Below are 27,127 nucleotides of genomic sequence, written 5' to 3'. Positions count from 1 at the left end.
AACAAAAAAAACCTCTCAAAACCCCTTAAAGCATGAACTAGCAATGTAAAGAAATAATTCAATGCAATTACATGCTTTAAATATTTGTGTTCCTGTGGTGAAATAGAGGTATGTACCGACCGTACTGTGAAAGCAAAGCTGCAAAGACAAATGAAGCCTGCTGAATCATCTATTGTAAACTCAATGTGAGGGGATCAATACAACTTAGGAAAAGAAGTTATGACCTGATATTTAAAATTCTCCTATTTTCAATAATCAATGTTTCTATTAGGGAAATAAATGAATGAAAGAAATGTGGGCTGACTGGTCCATTATTCTCTTTTCTCCCTCCTTTTCACACTTACTTTCTCAGCCTTGGTCTTGCTAGTTCTTATGGCACCAAAGTGTGAACTGTGTCTCTCCAAAATCCCAAGTTTTAATTTCAAGAAAATAAGGAGCTTGGAAGAAGAGGGGAAAAAACAAACAAACAAACAAACCAACCGCTTACAAAGAATGTGGGCTGGGTGGGTTGGTTTGGTTTTGTCTTAAGGCTCTGATCTTATAGCTGTTTTCTGCAACAATTAAGGCTGAAAATATTTTCCTTTCTTGCCCATCCCTACTCTAGCCCAGGAAAATGATTCATGTGTAAACTGATACTTTTGAGTTGCAGGGAGACATAAACAAAACAAAAAAAATCCCTCTAAGGTTGTCCGACCTGTAAAGGATCATGAAAATTGACAATATGGAAGTAAGAGCTAAAGTGGAACCTTTTGTACTTTGATGCTAGTAACCTGCAAAGTGAAAGCTGTGCTATTATTCTTGGGAATAATTTTTAAGTATGCTTGTCACCTTGCACAGTCAGCTGCTTAATATGGATTATCTTTTTCACACAACAATCCCACTTGACTAAAGGTAAGTTTTCCTGGAATTGGCTGCTTGTTTGGCATGAGGCGGGGGGGGGGAAGAAAAAGACAACACTGAGCTTCCTAGAAACCAGGAATAGTCCTTCCCTTGCTAAATTCAATTCCTCCTGTGTGCTTTCAGGTGCAACACTGGCATTTTACCAATGATGCTTCTTGACTCAAGAAGGCTTTGATAAATACTACCAGAATAAAATCAGATGGCTGGAAAGAGTGGTCAATGGTAGAAAATTTATCTTGATTAGAAATTTCGTCTGCTTTGCAAATTCAAATCGGGCTGAACCAGTATAATGTCCCTCTAGACAAGGCATATCCGTGCTTGTGTGGCACAACTAGTATCTGTGGAAAAACTAGTACTATGTAGTTGTTCCGTATTAGATTTTCTTCTAAAAAGTCATTCTCCAGGTACATGTAGAACAATGTTAAGAACGGAACAGTTCCTTGACTGATGAGCCTAACAGATCCATGTCTTGTGAAGATAAGTGAAATGGCTCTTTTCAGGACCCATGTGTCAAAGGAACATTTTGGGTTTTTTTTCACTTCATCATCTTTAAAGTATTCAAATTTAAGATGTTCCTCCTAAACAAAATGTTTTGAAATGAGACTTGAACATGTATCTTTGCAAGCAGGAGTTCCCATTTTGCAAACAAGACTCTCCATGGGCTTTGCAGGCGGTGAGTGAGAAACATCTTTCAAGCTGAGTCTCACACTAAACCTTGTTTCGGAGCGGTCGGTCTCTCCCGTACCGCGTGGCTGGTGTTTGTCAGCTCCCCGGCCTCTGCTCTGCCTTCTGCTCAGGCAGGAGAGGCAAGAGGAAGGTGGAAGAAAACTCTAGGGTGTTTTGCAACTCTTGTGAAAAGTGGTTTTGAGACCCTTAGCAACCTGTAGCAGATGATTAATTTGGTACCTGGGAGGTTTTAAGGGCAAAGTTTCTTAAGAAGAGCAAAACTCTGTGGCTGAGCCCCAATAAAGAGGGTAGTGAAGAAGAATATTTCTACCATTGCTTTGCCTCATTGGTCTGAGACACCAGTCCCAAGAGGGTAGCTGAAGGAGGGAATGAGAAGAGGGTGCTAGCATGGCTTCACCAACGTGCATTTAGAAATCCTTCTCCACCTCGATGTGAGTTTATAGGCTTGTCATGTAGCATAAGCAAAAAGCTACCAAGCTGGTAGCTTTTGGACTGGGGACTGCCAAGCACAACAGAGCATGGTGGATGAGCCACAGGCGTTTTGGCAGGCTGTCCTCTTGTCCCCAAGTCAGTGATAGAGCTGCATGGCAGCGTAACAACTTATTAGAAAATATGGAATAGATTATGTTAACAGGAGCTAGTGGTGATTTAAATTGGCTTGTTTGGGCAGTCGTGCTGGGATAACTACTCCTGCTGTATTGCTGTAGGCTTTGGTGAACAGTTTTCAGGGGAGAGCCTCTCCCCCTGCTGCTTTTATGTGCACTGTCCTGCCTTGGTTCTGTCTCTCTTAAAATACCTGTTGAGGTTAAAAAATCTCAATGCCACGCATGAAGAATTGGGGTGTGTGCATGTATACAGATTGGTTAAATTCAGTTGGTTTTAAGGAAACTAAGTTTTGGGTTTTTTGTGGTTTTGTGTTTGGGGTTTTTTGGTTTTATTTTTTTTTTTTACATTTGTAGTCATGAGTAATTAGTAAAAAATGTGGTTTTTGGAAAAATATGAGTGCTTGGCAAAACTGTGCTGTCATCAAAGACAGCACTGCAACTCCTACTGAAATCTGTGAAGGCAGAGTTAGGGCTTGTTTGGTTCTTAGGGTAAGTTTTGAGGGTTTTGTGAGGATATTGTATATTCGTCTTTAGGAATTCCAATAAGGGGAGAGAATTACATGCTACTTTAAGATGATCATGAATGTACCAGGAGATCTGTCACTTACCTGGCCGCTGCTACCCCCTGCCCCAGTATAGACGGTGATGGAAAGGTCTATAGTGGCCCCAAGCTGTTTTCCCCCCGTGTTCCTTACATCTCCCTGCTGCCATCAGTAACTGCCTCCTCTTCCTTCTCCTCACCCATGTGTTGTCTTTTTGAATTACTTATCTTCCTTACTGAGTTTTAACAGATAAAAATTCCACCCCTCCCAAGCCAAGGTGTTGAGGGGAGAGTGGTGGAGGTGGTGTCACATCCTGGTGATACCTGATGATGATGATGATGATGATGTACAGCAGGACTTGAAACTGCAGATCCAGTAAATACAGGAAAGTTGCTGTACACTTTTCCCACTTCCCTGATTTCTCATTTTTGCAGTTTTAATCACAGTCAGTTGACAAGTAGTGCTTTGAGCACTGATTTTTGATTTTGGAATAAATGAGAAATGCCATTGACTTGACTGCTCAGAAACTGTTACTTCTTTACCTAAACTTGCAGGCATGAGAAAGAGCTGTTGTCCCATAGTAGCCTGCTGAACTTGACTGCAACTGATAATAGGCTTTCCAAATTCCTCTGTTGTTGTGTTTTTCCAGCCATGATGCTATCGTGTAGGTTGGGCAGTGTCGAAAGCGAAAAAGCTATTTGACAAAACTTGTCAAAATGTAAAGGTAACGCTTGAATCTCTCATGAAAGTCATAATTCAGACTGTAGCAATACAGGTAACGCTCCCAAAAAGACTTGATGGCATCTCGTTGCTGGATTTGCTTTTAAGGGTATGATAAAGCTGTTGTTGCCTAGTGGTGTGGAATCCTTGTCGTCCTCAGGAACTGGCAACCACGTCTTCAGAGCTCTAAGCAGAGAAGTGGAATTGCTTTTTGGCTTTTGAGCGAGGTCTGTTAGTGATGTGTCTTCACACTCAGCAGCAGAAGATGGGGAGGAGCGTGCTTGTCCACCTCCATATAGAGAGGGTAATCTCTGTGTGCTGTTTGTGTTGGGCATAACTGGAAGATAAAATGGTTTTTTTAATTAAAAAAAAAAGGCCCTATTAGTATGAAGCGGCGGTCTTGTAAGAACCACTGGTGCTTTCAAAGGGCTGGGGAAGGTAGAAATTTATTCTGGTTCCCTCTCAAGTCAGTAAAAATACATGTTTTAATCCAGTTTCTTGTTTTTAAAGTGGTATGCCATTGTCGGTGCTGTGCTATCTCCAATTACTGAAACAGAAGGAGCTGGAGCCTGTTCAAGGTTAATCAGCAGCTGTTGCACAGACCTCAGGAGAGCTGGTGCTTTGATCTGGTGTGGGGGATGGACAGACAACAGAAACATCTCGTTTTCAAGGAATTTTTTTCTGCAGGAAACTAACCCCCCTAAACTGACCTTAATATCCCATGGAAACATCTTCATGGCTTTGTTCTGCTTTGAAACAGTAAAGCAAAGCGGTATTGTTCAGGAGGCAGAACTAGATTTGTTCAGAGAAGGGTGTTCATAGTTTACTCCTGTGCTCTCTGAAGAAATTGTGATTAATGCCTTAAGCATTTTCAAAATTAATTTTACCCCGTTTAGCTGGATTAAGTATGTGCCTAGATTTAAGTGTGTAGTCAGTTCATGAAGTTGAGTTTACAGTACTGAAATTTAGATTACATGCTCAAATACCTTCCAAAGCTGTGTTTTCTCTCACTATCTACAGAGACTTGGGGTTCAACTAGTCCTTCTCCGTAACTCCGTCCATCCCTTCCCACCCCACCATCCCCAGACAAAAACTGCCCGTTTCCGACTCTTGGCAGAGGGGAGGCAGGCTGGCTGGAGAGAAACGGGGCCCGTTAGTGCCACTATTTTGGTGATTTCTGGAGTATGCGTTTATTTCCCTTTTGTATGTTGTGTGGCGGGAGTGTACGTAGACTTTTTGTAGTAGTTTTTTTATGCGGCCACCGCTGACATCGGGCTGTTGTGGAAGCCTGGAGCGCGGGAGAGCTGCACTGGGGAGGCCAGGCACTGCAAAGGAGGGAATCTACATCAATACTCTGAATTACAGAGTAGTAAGTCAGACGGATGGCCGTTACTACTTGTTTGTTCCCCTGGACTTAGGTATGGAAGAACAGGTCTGCTCTTCTGCTTAAGAGGCTGAACACTTCATTTTTGGGTCAAAGTGGGTGAAGGATATCCAGCTTCCAGTGGACTTCAGGAGTTTGTCACTGAGGAGTCTGGTCAGGCACGCACTTGGCGTATTAAGGTTTTTGGGTACCTAAACTCAAGTGTTTTCAGTAGTCCTAAGCTAACAACGAATAGTGAGTTTTCAGAAGCAAAACTGCTCGTTATTATGAAATTAGCAAAGCTGTATTTTTTCTGGATAGCTTCTTTCTTGCCGTGGCCTTCCTTGTTTGTCATCAGTGTGTGAATTAGTAAAGAGGAGGAACGTGGTTTTGGTTATCTTTTGCATTAAAAAGCTATGTCCAGCTTGACCTAGTTAATAACATCTCTTCCTGTCTCTCAAACTTTGCATTTGGAGCCAAGCTACTGAGGTGCATAAACAAAAGGTTCTCTAAATACATATTGACTATTGTTCCTTTTGCTTTGCCAAGCCCTAATAGCAAAATGCTTTTTCAATGCAGATGCGGCGTAACCTGTGTTCATTGCCCTTAATTTAAAGCAGTTTTAACTGCTTTGAATCAACTGCATTGATGAGTCAACTGGATTTTACATTATAACATGCAAATAGGTAGCATTTTCATTTGGATGAGAACACATTTATTATACAATATCTGTGTTTTCATATATAGAGATATATGCAATATACATACAGAAATGTAATTAATGTGCACAGTTATTTTATTTGGGACACAACCTGTATGCATGCAAAATCTAGCTTGTTAATTACAGTTCTGCAACAAATGCTGCACTGTTTTACTTAGTTGAGATAAAGTTCTTGGTTAATTTTGTGATTTCCAGCATATATGTCCTGTAGAAAGTACAAAAATATGGATTTTTATCATCTCCAACAACAGAATACAGAGGAAGGTAAGAGGTAGTGTTTGCATTTTCAGCAGCAAAATCCGCAAGGTAGAACGACGAGGGACTTCTCCAGGTGGTCTTAGAGCTGTGAGATTTGCAAACCCATTTCCTTTCCCTTTTGCAGTCCAGAGAAATTTATTTGCCATGGAAGTGATGGCATATGGCCCTTCTGCAAACGCTATTCCAGGTATTTTTACAACCTAGCTTCACGGAAATAAAAACCATTGGGTTTTAGTAAGCGCCCCGTGGCTTGCTTTGTCCCCTTACCGCAGAAGGGCGGCGTGTCAGGGAGCTCTGGAATAACCCAAGTTACCAGGTTTCTCCCCCCAAAAAACAGGTTCCGAGCAATGTGCTGCCATGCGCGTTGAGCAGAGTCCTTCCTCTGGCGGGTCCTGTATGATAAGTCTTGTCCCTAAATTAACTGCTAGTGAAGATTTTGTTCTTAAAACTGTCACTTACTCATAGTTTACGCGTCGCAGAGGAGTACAGCCCAGTTGTGGAGCTAGCTGGGCGCAGGAGGTAGTTGGAACTTGCATAGCTTGTGAGGTATCTTTTGCCAAGACTTTTTTGGTTTTTTTCCTTCGCCCAGACGGGAAGGCTTTGCAGTGCACCCAGCCCATGGACAGATAGCATATTGTTGAGCTACCTTGCCAGGGAACACATTGTATTTGCATTTCAGATGCCTCGGGCTTTGTGAACTGCATTGTTCCGGCCTCCCCTGAATAGCAGCTATTGACCCCTAACAATGTACATTTGTTTAAATCAAACCCTTTTGTGCTTTAAAAAGTTTATTTTAGGACTAGCCCAACCAAGTGAACGCTTCTGTGCAGACCCCTTTTTTTTCCCCTTCATAGCCAGGAAAAAAAAAAAAAAAATGCAGAATTAATTATTTAATTTCAAGATGGAAAACATTCTCCTTGTGAGAGGCTATTCTGAATGCTGAGGGTTTGGCAAATTTTGTTGCAGCTTAGTGTTTATAAGCTTTTCGTTGCCCTTGAAAGCATAAACTTCATGTTACTCGAGCTCGGAGATTTTGGCAAATAATAAATCAGCGGAATAACAGGGGTTTGGTTGTCCTGAAGCACCTGAAGAACTTGACTGCATTTTGACAAATAGGTTTTTTTGCTGTTTATGTGTGCATGTAGATGGATTGAATTCATCGAGGAGGAGGAGGAGGTGGTGGACACTGGCCGGTACAGATACTTCATGCCCAGCAACAGGCTGGTGAAATCATTTCTCTGGGTGGTGGGGAGTCTGGGGCCAAATTCCCTTTGCTGCTTGGGGTGACTGTAGTACATGTCTGCACCCCTCCAGCCATCAGCTCTCCAGAGCTCAGCAGTGTCAGTAGCCACCGTCGTTAAATCTATTACAATTTGTGAACAAAACTAGGCTTATTTACTGGGGTGGGGGGAGGTTTTGCTATGCCTTGCTCCTGTGGGGTTATTAGGTCAAGGCAGAAAAGCCCAGTGAAGTACAAATTTTCTGTGAGCTGAACAACCTTGTATTCCTTCATTTTGTGCCAGAATGATCCCACTAATAATAACAAAATATTCAAACATGAAACGGCAATTGTCAGATTGAATGAGGTTGTGTCATGGGCTGATGATTCTTTCTTCTGGTGTCCTGTGTTAGCTCAGGAGTATTCCATCTCATCAGGTTTCTGTAGGTATTTCTGTTGGATGCATTAGGCAAAGCATTGCCCGCAGGTGGAGGGAGGTGATCCTTCCCCTCCCCTCAGCACTGGTGAGGGGACACCTGGAGTGCTGGGTCCAGTTCTGGGCTCCTCAGTACAGGAGGGACTTGGACGTACTGGATAGGGTCCAGCGAAGGACCGTGAAGACAATGAAGGGACTGGAGCATCTCTCCTATGAGGAGAGGCTGAGAGAGCTGGGACTGTTCAGCCTGGAAAAGAGAAGGCGCAGGGGGAATTTTATTCACTTATGTAAATACCCAAAGGGAGGGTGCAAGGAGGAGGGAGCCAGGCTCTTTTCAGTGGTGCCCAGTGACAGGACAAGAGACAACGGGCACAAACTGAACCACAGGAGGTTCCCTCTGAACGTCAGGAAACCCTTTTTCACTGTGAGGGTGACCGAGCACTGGCACAGGTTGCCCAGAGAGGTTGTGGAGTCTCCAGCCTTGGGGATACTCAAAAGCTGTGTAGACACAGTCTGGTCTAGGGACCCCGCTTGAGCAGGAGCGTTGGACCAGATGACCTCCCGAGGTCCCTGCCAACCTCAGCCCTTCTGCAATGATGCACAGGTGAAGTGAGGTGGCCGAGGACATACAGGAATCCGAGCGAAAAGACTCAGCTCACCTTTGTCTCCCGCCCCGGCAGTTGCGGTAGATATTCCTTAATACTGAGGATGTCGCCTTCAAAGTTGTCATCGCTCCTGCGCCTGTACCTGAGGGACCCAGGACGTTTCTGTGTGCTGGCTCCGGCAGGGAGGTACCAGAAGAAGTCCGAGAGCAACGCCCTCACGTCAGCCTTCCTCCCTTTGGAAATGGCGGGGTGAGAGGTGCCCTCGGACCGGTCGGCGCAGGTCTGCTCGTGCCGATAGAGATTAAAACAAGAGCAACGCCCTGGGTTTTCTGACGGCTGGAGTCAGAGGCAGAGCCAGGGGAGCGGGTGGAAGTCTTCCCACTGCTGTCACTGGGTTTTGAATTAAATGCTCAAATCCTCTCTATCGCTTTTACCACTTCTGGGGAGTCCTCTCCCCGCTGTTTCCCAGTCCTCCGCTCCCCCCTGCCCGCCTCAGGTACTAGCACTCTCCCTCCCCTCTGCCCTCACCCTGCACGTTTGAGTCGACATACCCTGCGTTTGAACTGCCTCGGACTTGCTGTAAACCTGGAAACCATCTGGCTCGACATTTCGGAGGTAAAAGGGCAAACAGCTCCGCAGGCGTTTGCAGCATTTAAAATGGAAAGCGGTTTGTCAAAAGATGGAGGGGAAAAAAAAAATCGTGAGGGATGCTCTTACATGGTCCTCTATGTGCAGCTGAGCTCTTACCATTCAGAGACACCGAGCAGCAAGAGTTTTTACGTTCTCCGTGAACGTTATTTTGTGTCTCAGTGCTGCTGTTCTCCCATCATAGAAACAAGAATAATGTTTATTCAACAATATCTAAAGCGTATGCAACTCGTAATGTGGCTGAAGTCTGTGGTAGACTCGCGGGCCGCTTGCCTTAAACATGTAACAGAAAGAAAACTCTGCGTTTGTCGTGATTGTTAATCAGGACCCTGCAACCCACCAACTTTAACAAGTCTGTAAGTCTAGATTCTGTGTGTAGATATTCAGGCAAGGACAACCTTTGGATTCTAGCATGCAGAATTAATTATTTGAATTGTTTTTTTCAGTGATCGTACACCCGAAGTCACAACCTTATGATTATCAAGTTATATCCCAGCCCTTTCCTACCACCCCTTTACTTTTTCTTTAGGAGAGAATTTGACTTTTCTGGTGGGGGGAAAAAAAAAAATCTATTCTTTAAATACCACTAAAATACTGTCTTTCTGATACGGAGCCTGCTGTCTGTTGGTAGAGAAGGGGAGTATAGTTTGAGTTGGAGGTCAGACCGTGGGGTGCTGCTGCTAAGTGTTTTCATGCCAGCTGAAGCCTTCTCCTACGCTGGAGCAATTTGAGTGGGCATCGTTAATGGGATGGCTTTTGCTGCAGCTGCCGCATCAGCTGTGGTTCCTCTTCCCACGTCCGCCTCCCTTGTTCTCAGTGCTGGATATTTATTTCTGTTAGCTTGATGCTGGATCTGCCAGCCAGGTGAAAATTCAGATAGTCTGCGCCTACCCTGTCTTACTAGATTGACATAGGTGTCTTGCTGAAAGTCTCTGTTTTTGCCTCACCTCTAAAAAGAAAATGTCATTTCTTTGTAACCTGGCTTGCTAGTAGGTTGGTTTTGTTTTTTTTTTTTTTAAATCCTCTGCATTGTTGTGCAGCCAAGAGAGGAGGACTGTATAAAGGGCAAAGGGATTTAGAAAAAAGGTGAAAGATGATAGGGGAGGGAAGTGCTGTGAGTGCCTAACAGAGATGGAAAATAAATAGGTAGGGAGCCAGCCGGCTTTGAGGATGATCTTTTAAACTGTGTGTAAATTCAAACACCGCTTTGTAATTTTACGTGTGCTAACATGAGGCACATGACTCAGAGAATTGGCTCCAGCTGCTCTTGCTGTGGCATTTAGGAACTTCTACTTAAAAAAAAAAAAAAAAAAAAAAAAGGCACTTCAGTGTAGTTCTCCTGTGTATAATGTTCCGGCAGAAACTGACAAATACTTGCTGAGCGATTATTTCACTTCTTTCAACTTGCTTACTTGGATTTTGCTCTTGTTTTCTCTCCTTTTACTTGAGAAGTATTTCCACAGAAAAATACTGAGTGAAATTATTTTTTCAGTTTTCAGTTATGCCATCTATAACTCTGTTTTGTTTATTGTAGGGGTCTCGGGTCTGGCTGCGAGAAAATAATCAGCATTATCCCAGTACTGTTCATTCCTGTGCGGAAGGAGTCATCGTATTCAGGACAGACTATGGTCAGGTATGGGCATCACTCTATGTTTTCTCTTTTTTGCCACTCTGTGGAAAAGAAGCTGTTCTCCTAAAAGCCTAAGGTTTGTGAATAAAATACTCGTTTTGTATGACCTGAATGTGCAACTTTGGTTTTTAATAGCTCTTTCCGTTGCCTGTCTGGTCAGTTGCTGTGATGGTGCCTGACAAAGCTGAAGCAATGCTGCCAGGCGTGAGAGCCTTATTCCACATAGGTGGGAGGTTATGTGGTTGACTGGAGGAAGGTGGCCTCTCCATGGTTTTATTCCCTTTACAAGAACAGAAGAGGGGAGCTGGCACGTGGATTGTGGCACCGCGGCAGTGGAGTGTCACCGATTCAACGGGAGGCAGCAAGGCACACCTCCCACAGCAAAACCGGGGCAGCTCCACCGGCCTCCGTCGCAAGAGGGTTGTGGAGGAGGGGGACCGTTACTCCCCTCTGGTTGCTTTTTTGGTTTGGATTTTGTTTGGATTTTGTTTGGGTTTTTTTGTTTTTTTTGTTTTTTTTTTAGGGTGGGGGAAGGTTGTTTGTTTGTTTTGATTTTAACTGCTTCCTGACTGTCAAGTGCTCTTGGCTTCTGCCTGCCTGCAGGGATGGAGATGGGTGCCAGTATCTCCTTGGGTTACCTCGGCCGTCTCAGGCAGTGCGTGTCTGGCTGCCAGCTGGTGAAAGAAACTGGTGTGGAGCTTGTTGCCCCCCTCTTTTTTTTTTTTTTTTTTTTTAATTTTCCTTTTTAACCCCCAGTTGGTGGCAAAACTAGCCCTGCCAGTTGCTGTCAACCTGGAAGTGCTCTGCTTTCTCACGCACTTACTTTTTATTTATCTATTTATGCTACTCTCCATTAGGCCATGGTTTATCCAGACCTAGCTTCCTGCAGCTTCCCCAAAGAAATTTCAGTTTTAGGTTGAGTTGGATATAAACAGTTACGCTGAGACAGTCATCAACCTCTGGAGGACACTCTCTTTGACTTTTGGAGGATGTTTGTTCCCTCAGTTTTGCTTTTCTTAGTTATTTGCACCAGGTGAAGGTAGCTTCAGGTGGTGAACGAGACTGAGAAAAGCATGGTAGACTGGAAAACATGCTGCCTGTTCTTGCTGTCTTCACTTAATGTCTTTCTGGGTAAGCATGGTGGAAATTATAGCAGCCTTCCAGTACTTAAAGGGGGCCTGTAAGAAAAATGGGGACAGACTTTTTGGCAGGGCCTCTTGCGACAGGACAGGGGGTAATGGTTTTAAACTGAAAGAGGGTAGATTCAGACTAGATATAAGGAAGAAATGTTTTACGATGAGGGTGGTGAAACACTGGCCCAGGTTGCCCAGAGAGGTGGTGGATGCCCCATCCCTGGAACCATTCCAGGTCAGGCTGGACGGGGCTCTGAGCAACCTCATCTAGTTGAAGATGTCCCTGCTCATTGCAGGGGGGTTGGACCAGATGACCTTTAAAGGTCCCTTCCAACCCAAACCAGTCTGTGATCCTTTGTACCTGCACCAAGTTACTCGATATACTGGATTGGTGACCCAGACGCACATGGTATGAGACATCCACAAAACTGAGAGCAGCTATCACTAAGTGCAAAGCCTCCTCACAGAGAAACAAGAAGGCCACCTATGTGCTGGTGTGTTTTCTGTGGGTTGCATGTTAAATTGTGCGTTTAGTGTTGCTCAGATTTGGGAGGTTGCATATTTTGACCTGTCCTATTGAAATTTGAGGTCCAGTGAAGGGGAGAGGCTGAGACTGTCTCCTCCATAGGAGGGGTGATCTGTAATTTTCACAGGATTTTGTAATTGGACACGTAGCTGTAAAGAACTTGACTTTTAGAAGTGTTTTGAGCTTCAAAACCTTTATACTTATAGGAACCACAGGTGCTGTCGTAAAACGGACAGCTTGTTTTGGTGCCCTAGGAGAGGATGGCAGATCTAATGTTGGCATCCACCAGAGGAAAAGGTGCTTGCTAATGGTCTTGCGTGCGTGTGTTATGTGTGATGTTGCTGCCTTTCCGTCGTGTACATAGTGCAAGCTGAAACTTCACGTAATTCGGAAGAAGCCTCCAGTCATTACCATGATATCATCTGACTGATTACGTTTCCTTAGAAAACCTTGGTGCTATAAACATCACAGGGGAAAAAACCCCCAACTTTCTTTGTTTTGGCCTGCTTGTGTTTTAAAAGCAGGTGGTGCGAAACGGGAAGGACGAAGGGAGCAGCCTTCAGACCCGTGACGTGGCGTTCATCTCCTCGGCGGGTCTGAGCTGGCTGCTGCTCAGCTGAAGGCATGCTAGTGATTCACTGCATTTGATAATTTTAATCCTTTTCAAGGCTTATGTTTTCAGGAGTCCACTTTGCGTGTAAAAGGACCGTGCCAGTTGACATTGGCCAATTAATGCTTTTTCTCCTGTTGCTTTTCCTGATGTGCTTTTAGACCGTCCTGCCCTTGCTGTTTGGTTACCCACGGGCTGCAGAAGGTTGCGAGCGGGTGAAATCAAACTGAGATAATGCCCAACAATTACCTCTGGCAGCTTGGCAATCCCTGCAATGCTGTATGTCACTTTGAAAAACAAGGCAGGGGAAGCAAGGGGTGAGGTTGCAGAAATATGGGATGATGCTGATTTTTGAAGCGTGGCCGGCATATTGATTCCCAGACCGTTTTGACAGCTGCAGCTCGTATTCCAAGTCTAATGACAAACTGATGAAAGTGCTGGGACCTTATCAAAGCACAGCATTGTTACTCATCTTCTCTGATTCAGTAGCATCTACTAGACTTTGCACTTCTCGCCTTTCTGCTGAGCATGTTGCATGAATTCTCAGGACGTGATTGATGGGGCGGTGGGACTAGGAAGGTGTGTTTGCCGGAGTTGTGCTCGGTTTTACTTTCATGAGTTTGGGCTTCAAGTCTTTGCCAATGTCAGTTTGCGGAATAATGGAAATATCATAGGACAGTACATTACTTTTTAATTTCTTCTTTCTGTTCTATTCTAAGTGGTGGAAATAAATTTGCGACAGAAACCTGCGGTGGCATATGCTTGTACGCTGAAGGAATGTTGGTTGTAGGGAATCGTAACCAATGCCAATACTCTTGCGAGAATATGCCATAACCTTTCCATATTTTAACAAGTTGTGCATCGGGTATTGGATCCCTTCTTGATAATCACATGGTGATATAGTTGCTCCTCGAGTATTCTTGTGTTGCCTGCATGTTTCAACTAAGCAGTCCATTAGTTAATTATCGTTGAAGAGGATTGTGGTACTGCCTTCTGCTGTTGTGACCCTCTGTGTGAGCTGGTTGTAAAACTAGCTGATTTGATAGGCTGTGTGGACTGATACGTATGATATGGTATACTAAAAAAGGGAAATTTGGGTTGTAGGTTTGGGTTTCCCTGGGCAAATAGCTATGAAACAGTCTTTAACTCTTTATGAAAAAAAGAAAAGCATGGCACTGTATGGGGGTAGATGAAATCCTCATGAAATACAGGGAGGGGAAGAGTACATCAGGGCTGTGTTTCGCCACCCTGGCCCACGGTAAAGGAGTGGGAGATGAAAGGTGTTAACAACCCTCTCGGCACACGTTCATGGCGTTGGGTTGCAGCTGGCTCTGGGGAGCCTCTCAAAAGCCTTCTGCAGGCTGGCCTTCAAAACAAAGGGTCTGCGATGACTCGAGAAGCTGCAATGAGCAGAGAATTCATATTGTAAATGTTTTTATAAGCATGTCCCAGATGCTTTCCAGAAGAGAAGATGCTGTACTCATTTGCTGGCTGGTGGGTGGGTTGGTTGGTTTGGTTTTTGTTCCATTAGTGCGCACAGAGCTGGTGAAGGACTCTGTGCCTGATGATTTGGAAACACCATGTCTGCGAATATACATATAAAGTATGTCAGTGCAGTCTATGAATACTCAGACTTAAAAAAATAAGTTCTCATCTTTCCTTGTGTGTACAGACATATATATATATATGATGACATTACAGTCACTGCATCTTTTTTTTTCATGTTTGAGGGTATTTTTGCTACCTCTATTTTTAGGGTTAAAATGACTTCTTCCTTAAGGGTTTTATTTACAGTAAAGCAGACATTTCCTCATCGTCATATTCTATAAATTTTTAATGAAGTTGTGTGAGCTTATAAAGTACTCAAGTGAGTGTTTAAATAAAATGCTAAAAGCCCTGCTGTCACTGTATGCTTTGTCTGAAATGACTTACTTGTGTATGCTCAGTAGAGGATCAGTGGTTTAGTTGAGGAAAAAACCTCTTTCCAGTTTCTCTCCTTTTCTTTTCTGAATAATGTGACCTTTACTTCATTGCAGACAAAATACTAACTTTTCCCCTTGCGTGAAGGAGGATTGCATTGTGCTCTTGACTTGTACAGCCGTACTTGAAACTGTCCACAGTGAAAGCATAGATAGCAAATAGAAAAAGCTTGGTGGGGAGTGAAATCTTTGAGAAGAGCTGTCTTGAGTTGTGTGGCGTTAATTTCAAGAACATCTTTCTTGTCTCCTAATTAGGAATCTTTACTTTTTCTTCCATTAGAACATCCAAATATATATAAAAATAATGTCAATAAATGTATAGTCAGTGTCGTGTCCATCCCCCCTCCCCCCGCCTTTTTTTTTAATGTAGTTGTGGTAGTTTGTGTAAGTAGCTCTGTGTTTAAGCCTTCAAGCATTGGGGACTTTCAGAACAGCACCTAAGAGCACACGTTTTTAAAAATGCCCATTCCCTTGCAAGGGAAAATTTCCATAAATGTAAGACATAATGTGTGTGCATAAGGGAAATCTGCTCTGAAGTAACTCATCCAGGGAGAAGTAAAAGTTGAATGAATTGCTGCAAACTGTCCCGAGTCTGACACTGAAATTTCAGGATACTTCATTGCATACCTGCTTAGTTGACTGAGGGGAACTTTTAAATCAAATATGTTATAAATAGAAGCAGCTGAGCGATAATATCCCAAAAATGTAGGCTCTTTAAAAACAGATGTTGCATTTTAGCAGTAAAGACTTTGTCAGTTAAACCAGCTTTCTGTGAACTTTCTTTACAAAGAAGTCCTTCACGGCATGGTGTTATGTCAGCAAACAGAGTGCTGCTCAGTATCCTTAGCTTCAAATCAGAGGCACCTGTAAATGGTTTGGTCAGCAACAAAAGTATTTTTTCCTGTGTGTTTAACTTAATGTGGTTCTTCTGGGGCATTTCTGCATCTCAAGAATTGGAAGGCTACAGATGTTCCTTGTTAAACACAGCTCAAGTATGTTTTCCATGGAGGTTTTCACCTTTTTTTTTTCTTTTTTTTTTTTTTCTCCTTTTTCCTTCCGTTTTGAAGGCTGGGAGAGTTTTTCATTGTGACCTCATTCAGAAAAGTTAGACCTGGCCTTTGTTTGAGGTTTGCGGTTTGTTTTTTGCTTGGTTTGGGGGGGGGTTCCTTTTGTTTGATTTTTGAGTTAGCAGTAGGATTATGTTGAAGTTACCATGTGGTTATGAGTTTTGGGTTTAAAAGAAAAAAAAAATAATCCCAAACCTGCAGGCAATGGTTAAGCACTTCTCATAAGGACTCTTTTCTTCGCCTTGTGTCCTTTCTCACCCTTGCTTGGGACTCCCTTGTGCTAGCCTTCGCTACTGTGAGGAGCCCTTTTAAACAAGAGTCTTCCGTTCATATTCACAAGGCATGAATAACACCACTGAAGTTACTTGGCTTAAGTTACTGAAGTCAGTAGGACGGACTGTTTATCAGTAAATGCTGTGTTTGGCTGCATCGGTTCATAGGATCAGGCATGGGAGAAGTAAATCCTTCTGGACAAGGATTTTCTTAGTTATCGTTGAAAAGCGTCGTGCTTGCTTCTAGCTCTTCCATGTGAAGACTGGACAATATTTCCAAACAGTGTTTTTTTGGACGTTTCCCCAAATTCAGCATCTATTACCCTTGAAATACACCCTTAGAAGGGAGCATTTTAAAGAAGCCCTTTGTGTCCTCCCTTGTATATACAGCCTCTTAAGAAAATACACAAATATATGCAATGGGCTGTGGTCTCGGCTGCTCTTAGTGTTAAATGAATCTGTCTCTTTCTGCAAACTTTATTTATGAAGACTTTCATGCTTTTTAATTTAATGGTGTTTATGAAGAGTAGCTACTACCGACTCTGGCCGTTGGGTAGCTCGTGCACGTTTCGGGCAGCAGATCCCCTGCCTTTGGGGCTCAGGGTCAATGCCAAATTCAGCGGCTTTACACCAGGAAATCAGATTCCATCGGTCTAAACACTGTAAAGTTCATTTTATTCTGCAGTTATTTATATTTGGCTTACTTTCAATAATTCTTCCGATTATTTTTAGTGCACTTAAAGAAGGTTGGTGCTGTGGCTATTTGCGTGTTGGCTTCTTGGGGTTTTTTTTTTGTGGTTTGGGTCTCTTCTATCGCTGTTGTTTTTAAGTATGGGAATTTGGGGTTCGGGGAGTGGGGTGGGGTTGGGGAGAGCCAGAAGTCAGCCGGAGCACCTTTTAGTCCCCAGGATTTCTCTTCCACAGAGAAGCGTTTACATCTTTATTCGGGATGTCAAAGTTCAGCGACTCTCGCCGCAAGCATCTGTTGACGCGCCTGTAAACAGAGCCGGTGCCGGATGGGAGCCGGGCGCTGGGAGCATCCGCCGGGAGACCGGCCTCCCACCCTCGCCCTGTCCCAGGTGCTGCCCAGTTTGGGGAGACCCGCTTGGGACCCCAGCCTGCGGGGCATCGCCCACCCGTGTCCCGCGAGCCCACCGAGCTGCGTCGTTCTGTCCCTCCCCTGAAGCATTTAATGGAGCGTAACCACAGCGCACAAAAGCCTCCCCGCGCCTACTAAGGGTTTAATGCGACCGCAGGGCCTCGCAGCGAACGTTTTCCTTAATGGAAATGCTGCTGCTTCAAACCCCCAGATGTTACTTTTAAGTGCGGTGTTTGATCACTGGTTCAAGTGGAAGCGCTCATAAATTGAACAAGTTTGGTTTTTTCTGATGCGCCATCTTTTTTTGCTTCTTAAGTACTCGCTAATTGGAAAAATCATTAGTTTGGGTCTCTTAAATTCTCCAAAATATTGACTGCTATAGCATAGAAGTGTTAAAAATACATTTCATAATGCTAAAGGAAGCAGTACCTGTAGCAGAAAACTTCTGTTTCCCCTGATTCAGGAACTAATTCAGCTTGCCTTTTTATCTGCTTTATGTCGAGAGCGCTATTTTTACATGACTGCTATTCTCTGAATATTTGTTAAAGGGTGATAGGGAAAAGCCTCCTTTTGCGTGTGTTTTTCCCTGAACTACTGTTTGTTTATTACATAAAAAATACAGAGCAGGTTATGAAGTACTTCTTGGATACATTGCACATGTGCTGTCCTTACTTTTTTCCCGTTACTTGCCTTTCTGCCAAAACCACTATCCGTTTGATTAATTCCAGGAAGAGGAAAGTTTTAATCCTGGAGTGAAATATTTTAAGAGAGAGGTTGAATTGTAAAAGAAAAAACCAACAACCTTCCCCTCAAAAAAACAACGACAAAAAAAAAAAAAAAAAAAAACCAGACCAAAAAACCACCTCTGACTGCCAGACCAAGTTGACCATCTTACTCCTGCAAGACAAACTTTCTGGCTACCAATGCGTAGCCACTTTTTATCAGAAGTCAGGGAGTTTGCAAGTGAGCAGCCTGGAGATTCTTAATGCGCAACTGATGGGGGCAGGAGGGCTGAGCAATGACCATAAATAACTCCTTTAATGTTGGGTTTTCAAGGGTTTTGTTCTGTGTTGCCTAAACATAATGGTAGCGTTTGCTTTAGCTTTACTGAAATTAATTTGTTTGGCATTAGTGTGGCCGTTGTTAAGTGTTTTACTAACAATATAAATTAAATCTGTATGAACAAAAGCATTTATCTGTGAGCAGAGAGTTGCTTTCTGCTTTTTATAAGACCTGACTGAAAGCAGTTGGTGTCTGAGATGCTGACAAAGAGGTACTCACTGTGTCCCCCCTTGGTTTGCTGTGGCCACGTAATGGGTTGTGGCTACGTAAACAGTTGAGATGTCAGTCGTCTTTCTTGCTTTCTGCAAAGAAAATCTAAACCATCTGTGCTTTTTTGGTGCTTTTATTATCCTTGCACTAAAGATAGTGAAACTGCTTTTGTTTTAAGATTAAAGCAGATGTACACAGGCTGCCATATTAATTTCTTTTGTAAGGGAACACAGTTCAGCTGCTCGCAAAACACAGGAGGGAATTCAGACTGCATCGTGCCAAAAAACCGACGACGACGATGAATCTGTAGCTTCATGATGAGCAAGCTTGTCACTTCAGTTGTTCCCTTATTCCTAAATTCCCTTGGATGTGGGGCCGGTCTGATTGTTCAGTGTTGTCGGTGTTTTTAGGAACACGTGGTTTCGGTTAAGTGCAATTACACACCGGGATACTTTGCAACAGGGCACTGCTCAGTTTTGCTCTGGTGATGTTTTGTACCTTAGAGTGCAGATAAGTGGTGGATGGACGCTGAGGTTTTTACTTGGAGGACTCCCATCAACTTGTGCGTGAACTTATCCCCATTAAGAGTTGAGCAAAACCCAAGTAGTACCGAGTGCCCTGGTTTTTTTATTATTACAGATTATTTTATTAGTCTTTATTATTTGTTTTTTAAATTAAAAAAAAAAAAAGAAATGACTGGGTAATTCTGGACAGGATTTTACACAGTGAGGGCTTGTGAGAAAACGCTAGCGTGTGTGCGAGCAACCATTTAAAAAAGTACTGAGAGTCGTGAGAAGAGGATACCCCCTCTGTCCGTGAGGGGCAGCTCCCCGGGAGCTGCCGTTCGGCAGAGCCACGTCCCGCTCCCGCTGCTCCGAGGGCTGTGAAAAGTCTCTTTACGTTACTATTTCAAGCCAAGTGGGTAGTTTAAAAAAGGTAACTGTCCGACGGACGCATAGGGTACGGCGTTAGGTGTGCTGGTGGTCCCAGCCCTCGTGCCGGCTAGCAGGTATCAACACAGAAACGAAGGGGGATCCTCTGCATCTCCAGGTAACCCTTCGCTGCACAAATTAACTTTAAACAAACTAAATCTGTGCAGTCAGACTGGCGTTTCGATGCCAGATTGCTTTTAAGGCTTGATGTCCAAAATTCTCTCCCTTTGGAAGATGTGGTACTTCTTGCAGAACTTCAGGTTCTTGTAGCAGGCAACACAGGAGCTTCCCAGTGGGATAAAATGTGTCGTCACACCTTCAGGAGCCGCATGACGTTTGTGTTCTTAAATGTTTCAAAGCGACTTGTTGTTTGAAAGCATCAAGCTTTCTCAGGAGAATGCTATCGGAGCGAGATTTCCCCTAAAGCGTTTCTGCAATGTGATGGTAAACTCTTTCAATATTAGTTGCAAAAGGAGCTTTAAGTGGTGCTTTTATGTTTGCTAAACCAGGGGAAGAAAATGTTGGCGCAGGTCATGTACCTATTCCTCATCCAGCATACTTGATTTTGTAAAACAAGCCAGGTCCTGTTTAGCATACACATGATGGAGCCAAGAGATGATTTAAGGAGATTTATCTATCCAAGCTGACTTAACTAAGGACAGTCGTAAAATGTACGTGGAAAAAAAACCCCTGTGTTGCGAAGTCAAACCCTGGAGAGTTAGGAAATGCTGCAGGGTCTCTTTTCGCACTGTAGGAAAAGCAGCGTACTGCACCTCTGCAGCTGGGTGGTTGTGGCACACGTGGGAGAGGAGAGGGACCTGTACCAGGGGAAGCAGCATCAGTCGGCTCCGAGCAACTTCTGGATGTTGTAGGGGTACGGGGACGAGTATACGTGAGGGTGGAAGTAAAGGGTGCTTGGGGCACCGGGGCAGCCCCAGTCCCAGCATCGGGCACCTCCCAGCAAACCTCAGCAGAGCACAAAACCCCATCAAGGCTCCTTCAGCTCATGAGAGGAGCGCGAGGGTCGGATGGTCTTCTCGTCCTCCTTTTGTGTGCTTTGGTCTGGGTTAGCATCGACGGCGGCATCTCGGGGCTGGGGAAGGGGAAAAGCACAGGGAGGTCTCGCTCAGCAGCAGCGAGAGCACGCCAAGGGCAGGCAGGCTTTCCCAAGGTGTTTAGCTGCTAAATGTCTGAGGCTCTGCTTGAACGCTCGCTGTGGGATTTTTTTTTCCAGTGATTTATAACTTTGTCGAACTGATGGCTTTTACAGGAAAGATAAAATCTTGCCTCGTGGAAACAATTCATTCCCTTTTTAAATTAAACTTGCCTTCTCCAAAGAATGGTCTGGTAGAGTGTTCGCGTATCGAATCACCAGAACTATTGTAGGTCTGAACGAGGCAAAAATACTGGTTTAGCCTATGGTGATAAAATAAGCTAATTTGAAAATACATGCATTGTTAGTAAGATGTGTACCTGCCATCGGGTGCTTCGTCTGAAGCTTTCCATGTGTAGCAGAATTGCAAGCTATTGAAAATAGATCTGGGAAGGGAGCAATCGTAGTAGCTAGAAGTGCCACAAGCCTATCGTGAAAATAATGATATGTCTTTTACTGCTGATTATTTCTCTTTCGAAAGTGTGTTTTTTTCACTAGCATCAGCAAGGAGTTCTAATTAGAAGTAAATAATAAAATCTGTTCCATTATTAATGCTGCTTTCAGGCAGGTGTTTAATATACATTGAAATCTGATGGCCAGACTTCATTGGCATTATCTGTGCATCATTATTGGCTTATATGCAATTACACAGGGTTTCTGTCACTGCAAGATTTGCCCAGGAAATGTAAAGTTCTGACAAGGATACTTGAAGGTCTGCTAGGCATTTGAGATATGTTAATGTTTTTCACATGTCCTCGGTGGGGGGGAAGAGGGAGCAGTATTTCTGCATGATCAGGAAAGCAAGAGAAGCGTGATAAAGGCTTGGCAAGTCCAGCGCACGAGCGTGTACTTCTAAGGAGAATGTGACTGCTGCACCGAGTTTGTACGTGAACAAAAGCCTTGCTGTGGGCAGGGGCTGCACCCAGCAAAGCCCGTGCAGAAGGCGAAGGGGAGGCCAAGAAGCAGAAGGCTGCTGGGGGTCCACGTTGTCTTAAGCATCACCCTCGGTTTGCTTCTGCGGTGTTTCTCTGGGCATTTTTTTAAAATGCCTGCCTTGTATTCCAGGTGTGTGATGGTGTTAACAGATCAGACCGGACACTGCTGTGCATATGCAATTACTCCGAATCAGTTGCTGCTATCTGTTAATCCCAAGCATGGCCACAGTGTACGTATCAAATGCATTTGTTCAAATGCTTTCGGAAACGAGCAGAGCTGTTGTGATGCCTCCAATAGGTTGACACGGCTCTTCTGGAAAGTACTAAGTCATGTGTACATATGCTGTGTAGATGATGAGGTGGGGAAATGTGTGTGTAAGTGCTCACGCAGGTGTATACATGTAATGCTTCCCCAAACCACTGGACTTAAAATGTGTTTACTCTGCATCTCATGCATGTCCATTTCTGTAGAAGAAATCCTGGCCAGCAGTAGCCTACAGAAGTTTTCTAAGTGAAGGCTTGATTTTTCAGTTACAGTGTCACGCTGATGCTAGATTAAAACGAAACCCCAGACCTTGGCTAAGGAAAACACAGTTAGGTAGAGCGGTATTCACCTTGTGGTATTGATAAGGCCCGCAGTCGCACTTTGAAAACTCCTTGAACATTGCTACTTGAGTCAGTGCTGTTTGAATATGAAATCCTTAACTCTGACTCTCCACAAGGTGAACAAACTGTCTCCTGTACCCGATGTCCTTAGAGAGCAGATAAGGTAGCTTGAGGTAGGCAAAAATTCAGACACCACAAAGACTCCGAGTTGCAGAAGCTGCTCTCGAGTCATGCATTTTTTGCATAACTTTTAACCTGTGCCCAATGTGATACACTTATCAGTTTCGGTGTGGACGTTATGTAAATACTAAGCAGTTTATCAGATGTGGTTCGGAGTTGCAGTTACAAGCAATGCTTCCTCTATTAGTGTATGAAAATGGAAAGAAATGGCTGATTAGAAATGGCAAACTAGGGGCAAACATTACCACACTGACGCTTGTAAAACAAGCTCACCTTTGAAGTGATAGCAACGGAAAACAGTAGCCACTTCTCTTTTCTTGACACGTTTCTGAATGGACAGATTTATTTTTATAATGGGAGATGAAAATAACTTATAAGGAAGCTTTTGGAACCTGGCTCCAGATTTTTTCATCACTTCTAAGTTGCAGTCTTGAGCTGTTAGTACCCATGAGTTAATGGAGCCAGACTTTGCCATGTGAAAGGGAATCCAGTCAACCTCATTCCCTTACATAGCACAGATTTAAAATCAGTTTTGAATTTTCATTTGGACTTAACGTGTCACCAATCTAAATACCATAGCAGAACTGTCAGTCTGAAAAGTGTCCTGTAACCTCCGTAGAAGCTCAGGTATGGAGGGATGTAAAGTAGCAGGTCCTGCATTTGCACCAGGACACAACTGGGGCAGCCAAGTTACTGGCTGAGGTGGCCGTTCTCATCCCAATCTTTGCATGAACTTTTCCTCCTAGGAATAAGGGCCAATTGAGCATAAGTTGCATAAGGAGAAAGAGCTACTCTCTCTCCTTCCAGGTTGGCTTACCAGTCCCAAAATACACGTGCCTTTTGGAAGAGTTTGCGAGGTGATGGAAAAGCGGGGAAAAAAAAAATCTGGATGCTAAGCTAGTAGTTTCATCTACTCCTATAGTTAAAGCTCTGAGCACTTGTAGCTTTGTTGAATCTCTTGTTTTGTTTGAAGCTAATTTAGTTTCCAGTCTGGCAGGAACTGTCCCCTTAATGTCAGTTTTCTTCTTTACCCTTCTTAGCGCAGTGCATGCTTTCTGGAGACCAGCGCGTTACTTCTGTCTAGCAAAAGCACCCCAGTATGCTGATGTAGTTCTTTAATTATACAGCTACCAGCATACACGTCCCTAGAGTGAGTAACAGCTCTTTGCAGTACATGTATAAATATTTACATCTACTTCCCTCCCACTTGGTAAAGTACTCCATTTTTTACAGTACAAAGTGCTTTGTGTATAGAAAAAAACCCACATTGTTTAGTTCTTTGGTTTTGTTTTGAGGGGGTGTTAATATTTATTTAACAAAAGGCCAAACTAGACGCAGCATGCATTTTGCAGGGAAGTCCTGCTTTCATCCAGTTTCGCAGCTGGGCCGACAGATTTATGACGAGGTGATGGACTTCTTCAAGGTCAGACGGTGAATCGGTGGATGAGTAGAACCTCGGGTCCTGCTGACTCCAGCTCTTTGTTTAATAGTTTGAGCGTACGGCTTTGTCTTTGCAAATTACTGCAGCAAATAAACCAAACTTATCCCCAGCCCCACAGTTAATTTCAATAAACAAATTTTGTGGGGGCTGTTATGCTTATTTAAAATGAGGTTGATTGGTACCGATAGGCTCAGACTTGTCCTTGCAGTAGGGAGGAATTCTGAAAATGATTGCGGTAATTCTTTTTCACTCTTTGAAAACATTTGGATGCTTAGACCCACGTATTTAATACAAGTAAATGTGTGCATCAGCTACCGCCGCTTTCTGTTTAACGCGGAGCGGTAACGTGCAGATCCTCATCCATTTGTCATACAGTTGTACCAAGTAGTGCAGAAAGGCAAATGGCAGAAGTGAGGAACTGGTAGTGCCAGATGAATTGGAAGACCCATGGCAGGTTTGGGCCAGCGTCTCCCCGCGTTGTGTCGGGCAGGGTGAGCTGTAGTGGGGTGGAGGGCTGGGGCTCCCACGGTGCTCTAAGGAGCAATTAATTCCTCCTTGGCTTTTTCCTTTAGCTCTGTACACTGTATGGCATACGTATTGTCAGAGGGGCTGGCTCTTGCTCCTGGGGACTTGCAGGAGAGGGTTTTCTTAGCTCTAGAGAGAATACCAGGCTTTTTGTGCTCCAGATTTTAACTTTTGCCAGCGTTTCGGTGGATGGCAGCTTCTGGCTGTTGCCTTCAGCCAAGGGCACCGCAGGGTACGTGGTGACTGAGGCAGAAATGAGGTCGTGAGTACTATCCGCTAATTTCCAGTTGTGAAACTTAAGAATTGATCTGGATTTCTGTTAGAGAAAAAAAACCAGCCGTCTACCTATTGAAAATTGTTTAATGTCTATGTTAGCATAGGCTTGCCAACAGCAAAGCATCTAGTAATGCTGTCCTGGCACGTCTGCTGAGTTCAGAGTCACCCGGAGTGGTGTGACTTCCATGATCTGTCAGCACCGCTTCCAGCTTCCTTCCACATTTTCTTTTATGCTGCTTCACCTGAATTCACACCTGGCTGCCCCTATCTGAATGTGCAGGGTCTCAGGAGTATAATCTGGGAGGCTTAGTAATAAAAGTTATTTTTGTATTGATTTTTTTTTTTTTTTTCTTTCTCAGCAAGCTGTATTTTGGACAGCCATGTCCTTTAATTTTCTCATCAAAATGTGCTATTGCTAACTTCAGGTATTAAAAATTTATTTTGTTATGCATCAAGTGTAGTATTCCTGGGGCGTTTCTTTCTGAAATTTTTTTTTTTTTTTTTTTTGGTCCTCTACATATGGATACAAATGGATATATTAATTTCACTTCTTTTATGATAACTGAATTTTGGCCTTGATTTGAATTCCTCTTATCAGTCACGCCTGTGTGCAGAAGTTACAGCATGTCAGGAAAGTGAGGTGAGCTTTCACTATCTGTCGGATGCAAGGCAAAAATAAAATCTCTAGCTTATGTGTTTAATAGTAAATGAATAGAGATCTTATCAGTTGTTAGAGATGTATATTGCTAAGCTCAGCTGAAAACTTGATGTGTGGTAGGAAATCAAGCTAATACTTGCTCCATCTGTTAAAAGGAGCAAGCACAGCAAGAGGCCAGGATAATGAGATGAGTATAAAGGGAGCAATGAATTTTACTGTTAGACATAGTTTTGAAAGCTCATTATTGAACAACAGGTTTGTGAAGAGGCTTGGAAGAAAAGCCAGCTCTTACTGTTGGAGTACAAATGGAGTTTGAACTTTCTTGAATCCGTTACAAGTGTTTTGAACTACACGGTAGTGGTAAGTGTCTGAGTTTTGGTCTCTGAGCTCATGGAAAACTTTAGTTTCTGGGGCTAGAAATTTAGTATTAAAAGGCCTATCATTCACTTCTTGCCTTGTGTTTGGAAATAGGTCTGTGGGTCAAAAAGAAAAAGATACCCAAATCATCCCCAGACTGTGCTCTTTGCTTTTACGTTCTGCTTGAGAAGTATTGCAGCTTTTCTTCTTGCACGTAGTCAGAAACAAGACTATAATCATGGGAGCGTAAGCATTTTTCTTAATAGCAAATACTAATGAATACACCCCATTACAAGTGGAACTTTTCAGCTCCCGCTAAGTTTAGCAGCCGTACGTGCAGCAGTTCCCTGGGCAGTACCTGTGCTGTGTTTCCACGTGTGTGTGTGTTGGGTTTAGCCAGAGATTCCTGTTGCCTTCCCTGCGGGTTGGATCTAGCCCCGGGTTGGTGAGGTCGAGCATCCAGCTGGGATGAAAGTCGTGTACCTGATGTGAGCACAGCTTGTTGAATGTGGCTGCTGGAGAAGCCAGGATCTGCACTCCTGACAGCCTCTTCCCACTGGAGATAAAATAAATACTTTATGGTTGGTGATCAGAACGCGCTTCTTTACCCTGCGATCCAGCAGCAGTTGTGGGGATTGAACTTGTTTGAACTGGTCGAAGCAGTGTTACCTTTCGTAATCTTGAACCAGAGATGGCAACGGCTTGCTAACATTTAAAACTCCCTTGCGTTTCGGGAGTCTGTCCCGCACCTTTCCTCCGTGGCAGGTTGCTGTGTGCGTGCCTCGATAGCTTGAACTATGAAATCTCCATTCCCTGTGGTCGGTGTCATGTTCGAAGCGTCTGCATGTCACGCTGTGCTTCAGGGAGATGTCTCTCGGACGGTTCACAACATCTTTCAGATCGCCGAGTTGATGAGGCTTTGCATCCTAACTCACATTTTGGCACCATTGTTTGGAAATGGGCTTGTCTTGCTCCCCAAATCAGATAGGTGAACACACGTCCGTGTTCTTGGTCCTTTGTGGAGGATCTTCACGTCTGAGGGAAATAAACCTCTTCCTTTGGTTCTCTGCTGAAACGGCAGCTGCTGCCAGATGCAAGTACCTCCTTTGGAGGGATGTTTTACAGAAAACTGCTAAACACCGGAGACACGTCTGAAGAAAGCTGTAAGCCAAACTGTGACTGTGAATGTTTTAGCTATGGTGATACGAATTCTGACATTAGTGTTTTATTTTAATTTAAAACTACCCCCCTCCCTGCCCCTTTTCTTCCCAGCACTTTTATCTTTCACTTTCTGGGAAGTGGTTTGTGCAAAGTCAAAATAAAAATATCTGTGTGGGCATGGATACCACTGTAACTTCAGCTGATGTAGCAGGGTGGTTTAACTGCAGTGGTGTGGTTGTATCAGCAGAAGGACGTGCTTGCAGTTAAGTGCTGAATTTTGCAGAGGCAAAGCTGTTCACGGCTCCTTTGCAACTAGGTAGGAAAATCCCATCAGGTCCAAGGACCCCAGCCTGCCAGCATGGTTTGAGTCTCAGATGCACGTGGAAAAGGGTCAAGTGATGTCAGTAATAGCCAAAACGACTTTGTTGGGAAGGGTTTGACTTCAGTTGCTGGCACTGTAGTAGAGCAAAAGACCTTTGGACTGCTGGAGCCCACAGCACCAAGCAAATAGTTTTTGAGTTTTCTTACTTTTGTGCATGTTTTGATTGGATTGAACTGTGCCCCAAGGGGCCTGGAAAAAGATTTTGGCAGTGTCTGGCTACCACGACAAT

At 43.8% G+C, this 27,127-nt stretch overlaps 1 protein-coding gene across 1 annotated transcript in view; it reads left to right on the top strand.

Annotated features, from left to right (window-relative positions):
* Positions 1–27,127, top strand: part of MYO10 (myosin X) — a 169,831-nt gene that overhangs the window by 23,271 nt on the left and 119,433 nt on the right. The window contains exon 2 of the mRNA XM_030041607.2: positions 10,239–10,337. Within this exon, the coding sequence (XP_029897467.1) occupies positions 10,239–10,337 (99 nt within the window). The remainder of the gene's footprint in view (positions 1–10,238; positions 10,338–27,127) is intronic.

The sequence above is a fragment of the Aquila chrysaetos genome, chromosome 18 (assembly GCF_900496995.4).
Source record: "Aquila chrysaetos chrysaetos chromosome 18, bAquChr1.4, whole genome shotgun sequence".
In the NCBI taxonomy this organism is placed as follows: Eukaryota; Metazoa; Chordata; class Aves; order Accipitriformes; family Accipitridae; genus Aquila; species Aquila chrysaetos.
The sequence above is the reverse complement of the archived record's forward strand: the minus strand, read 5'-3'. Positions and strand labels throughout refer to the sequence as shown.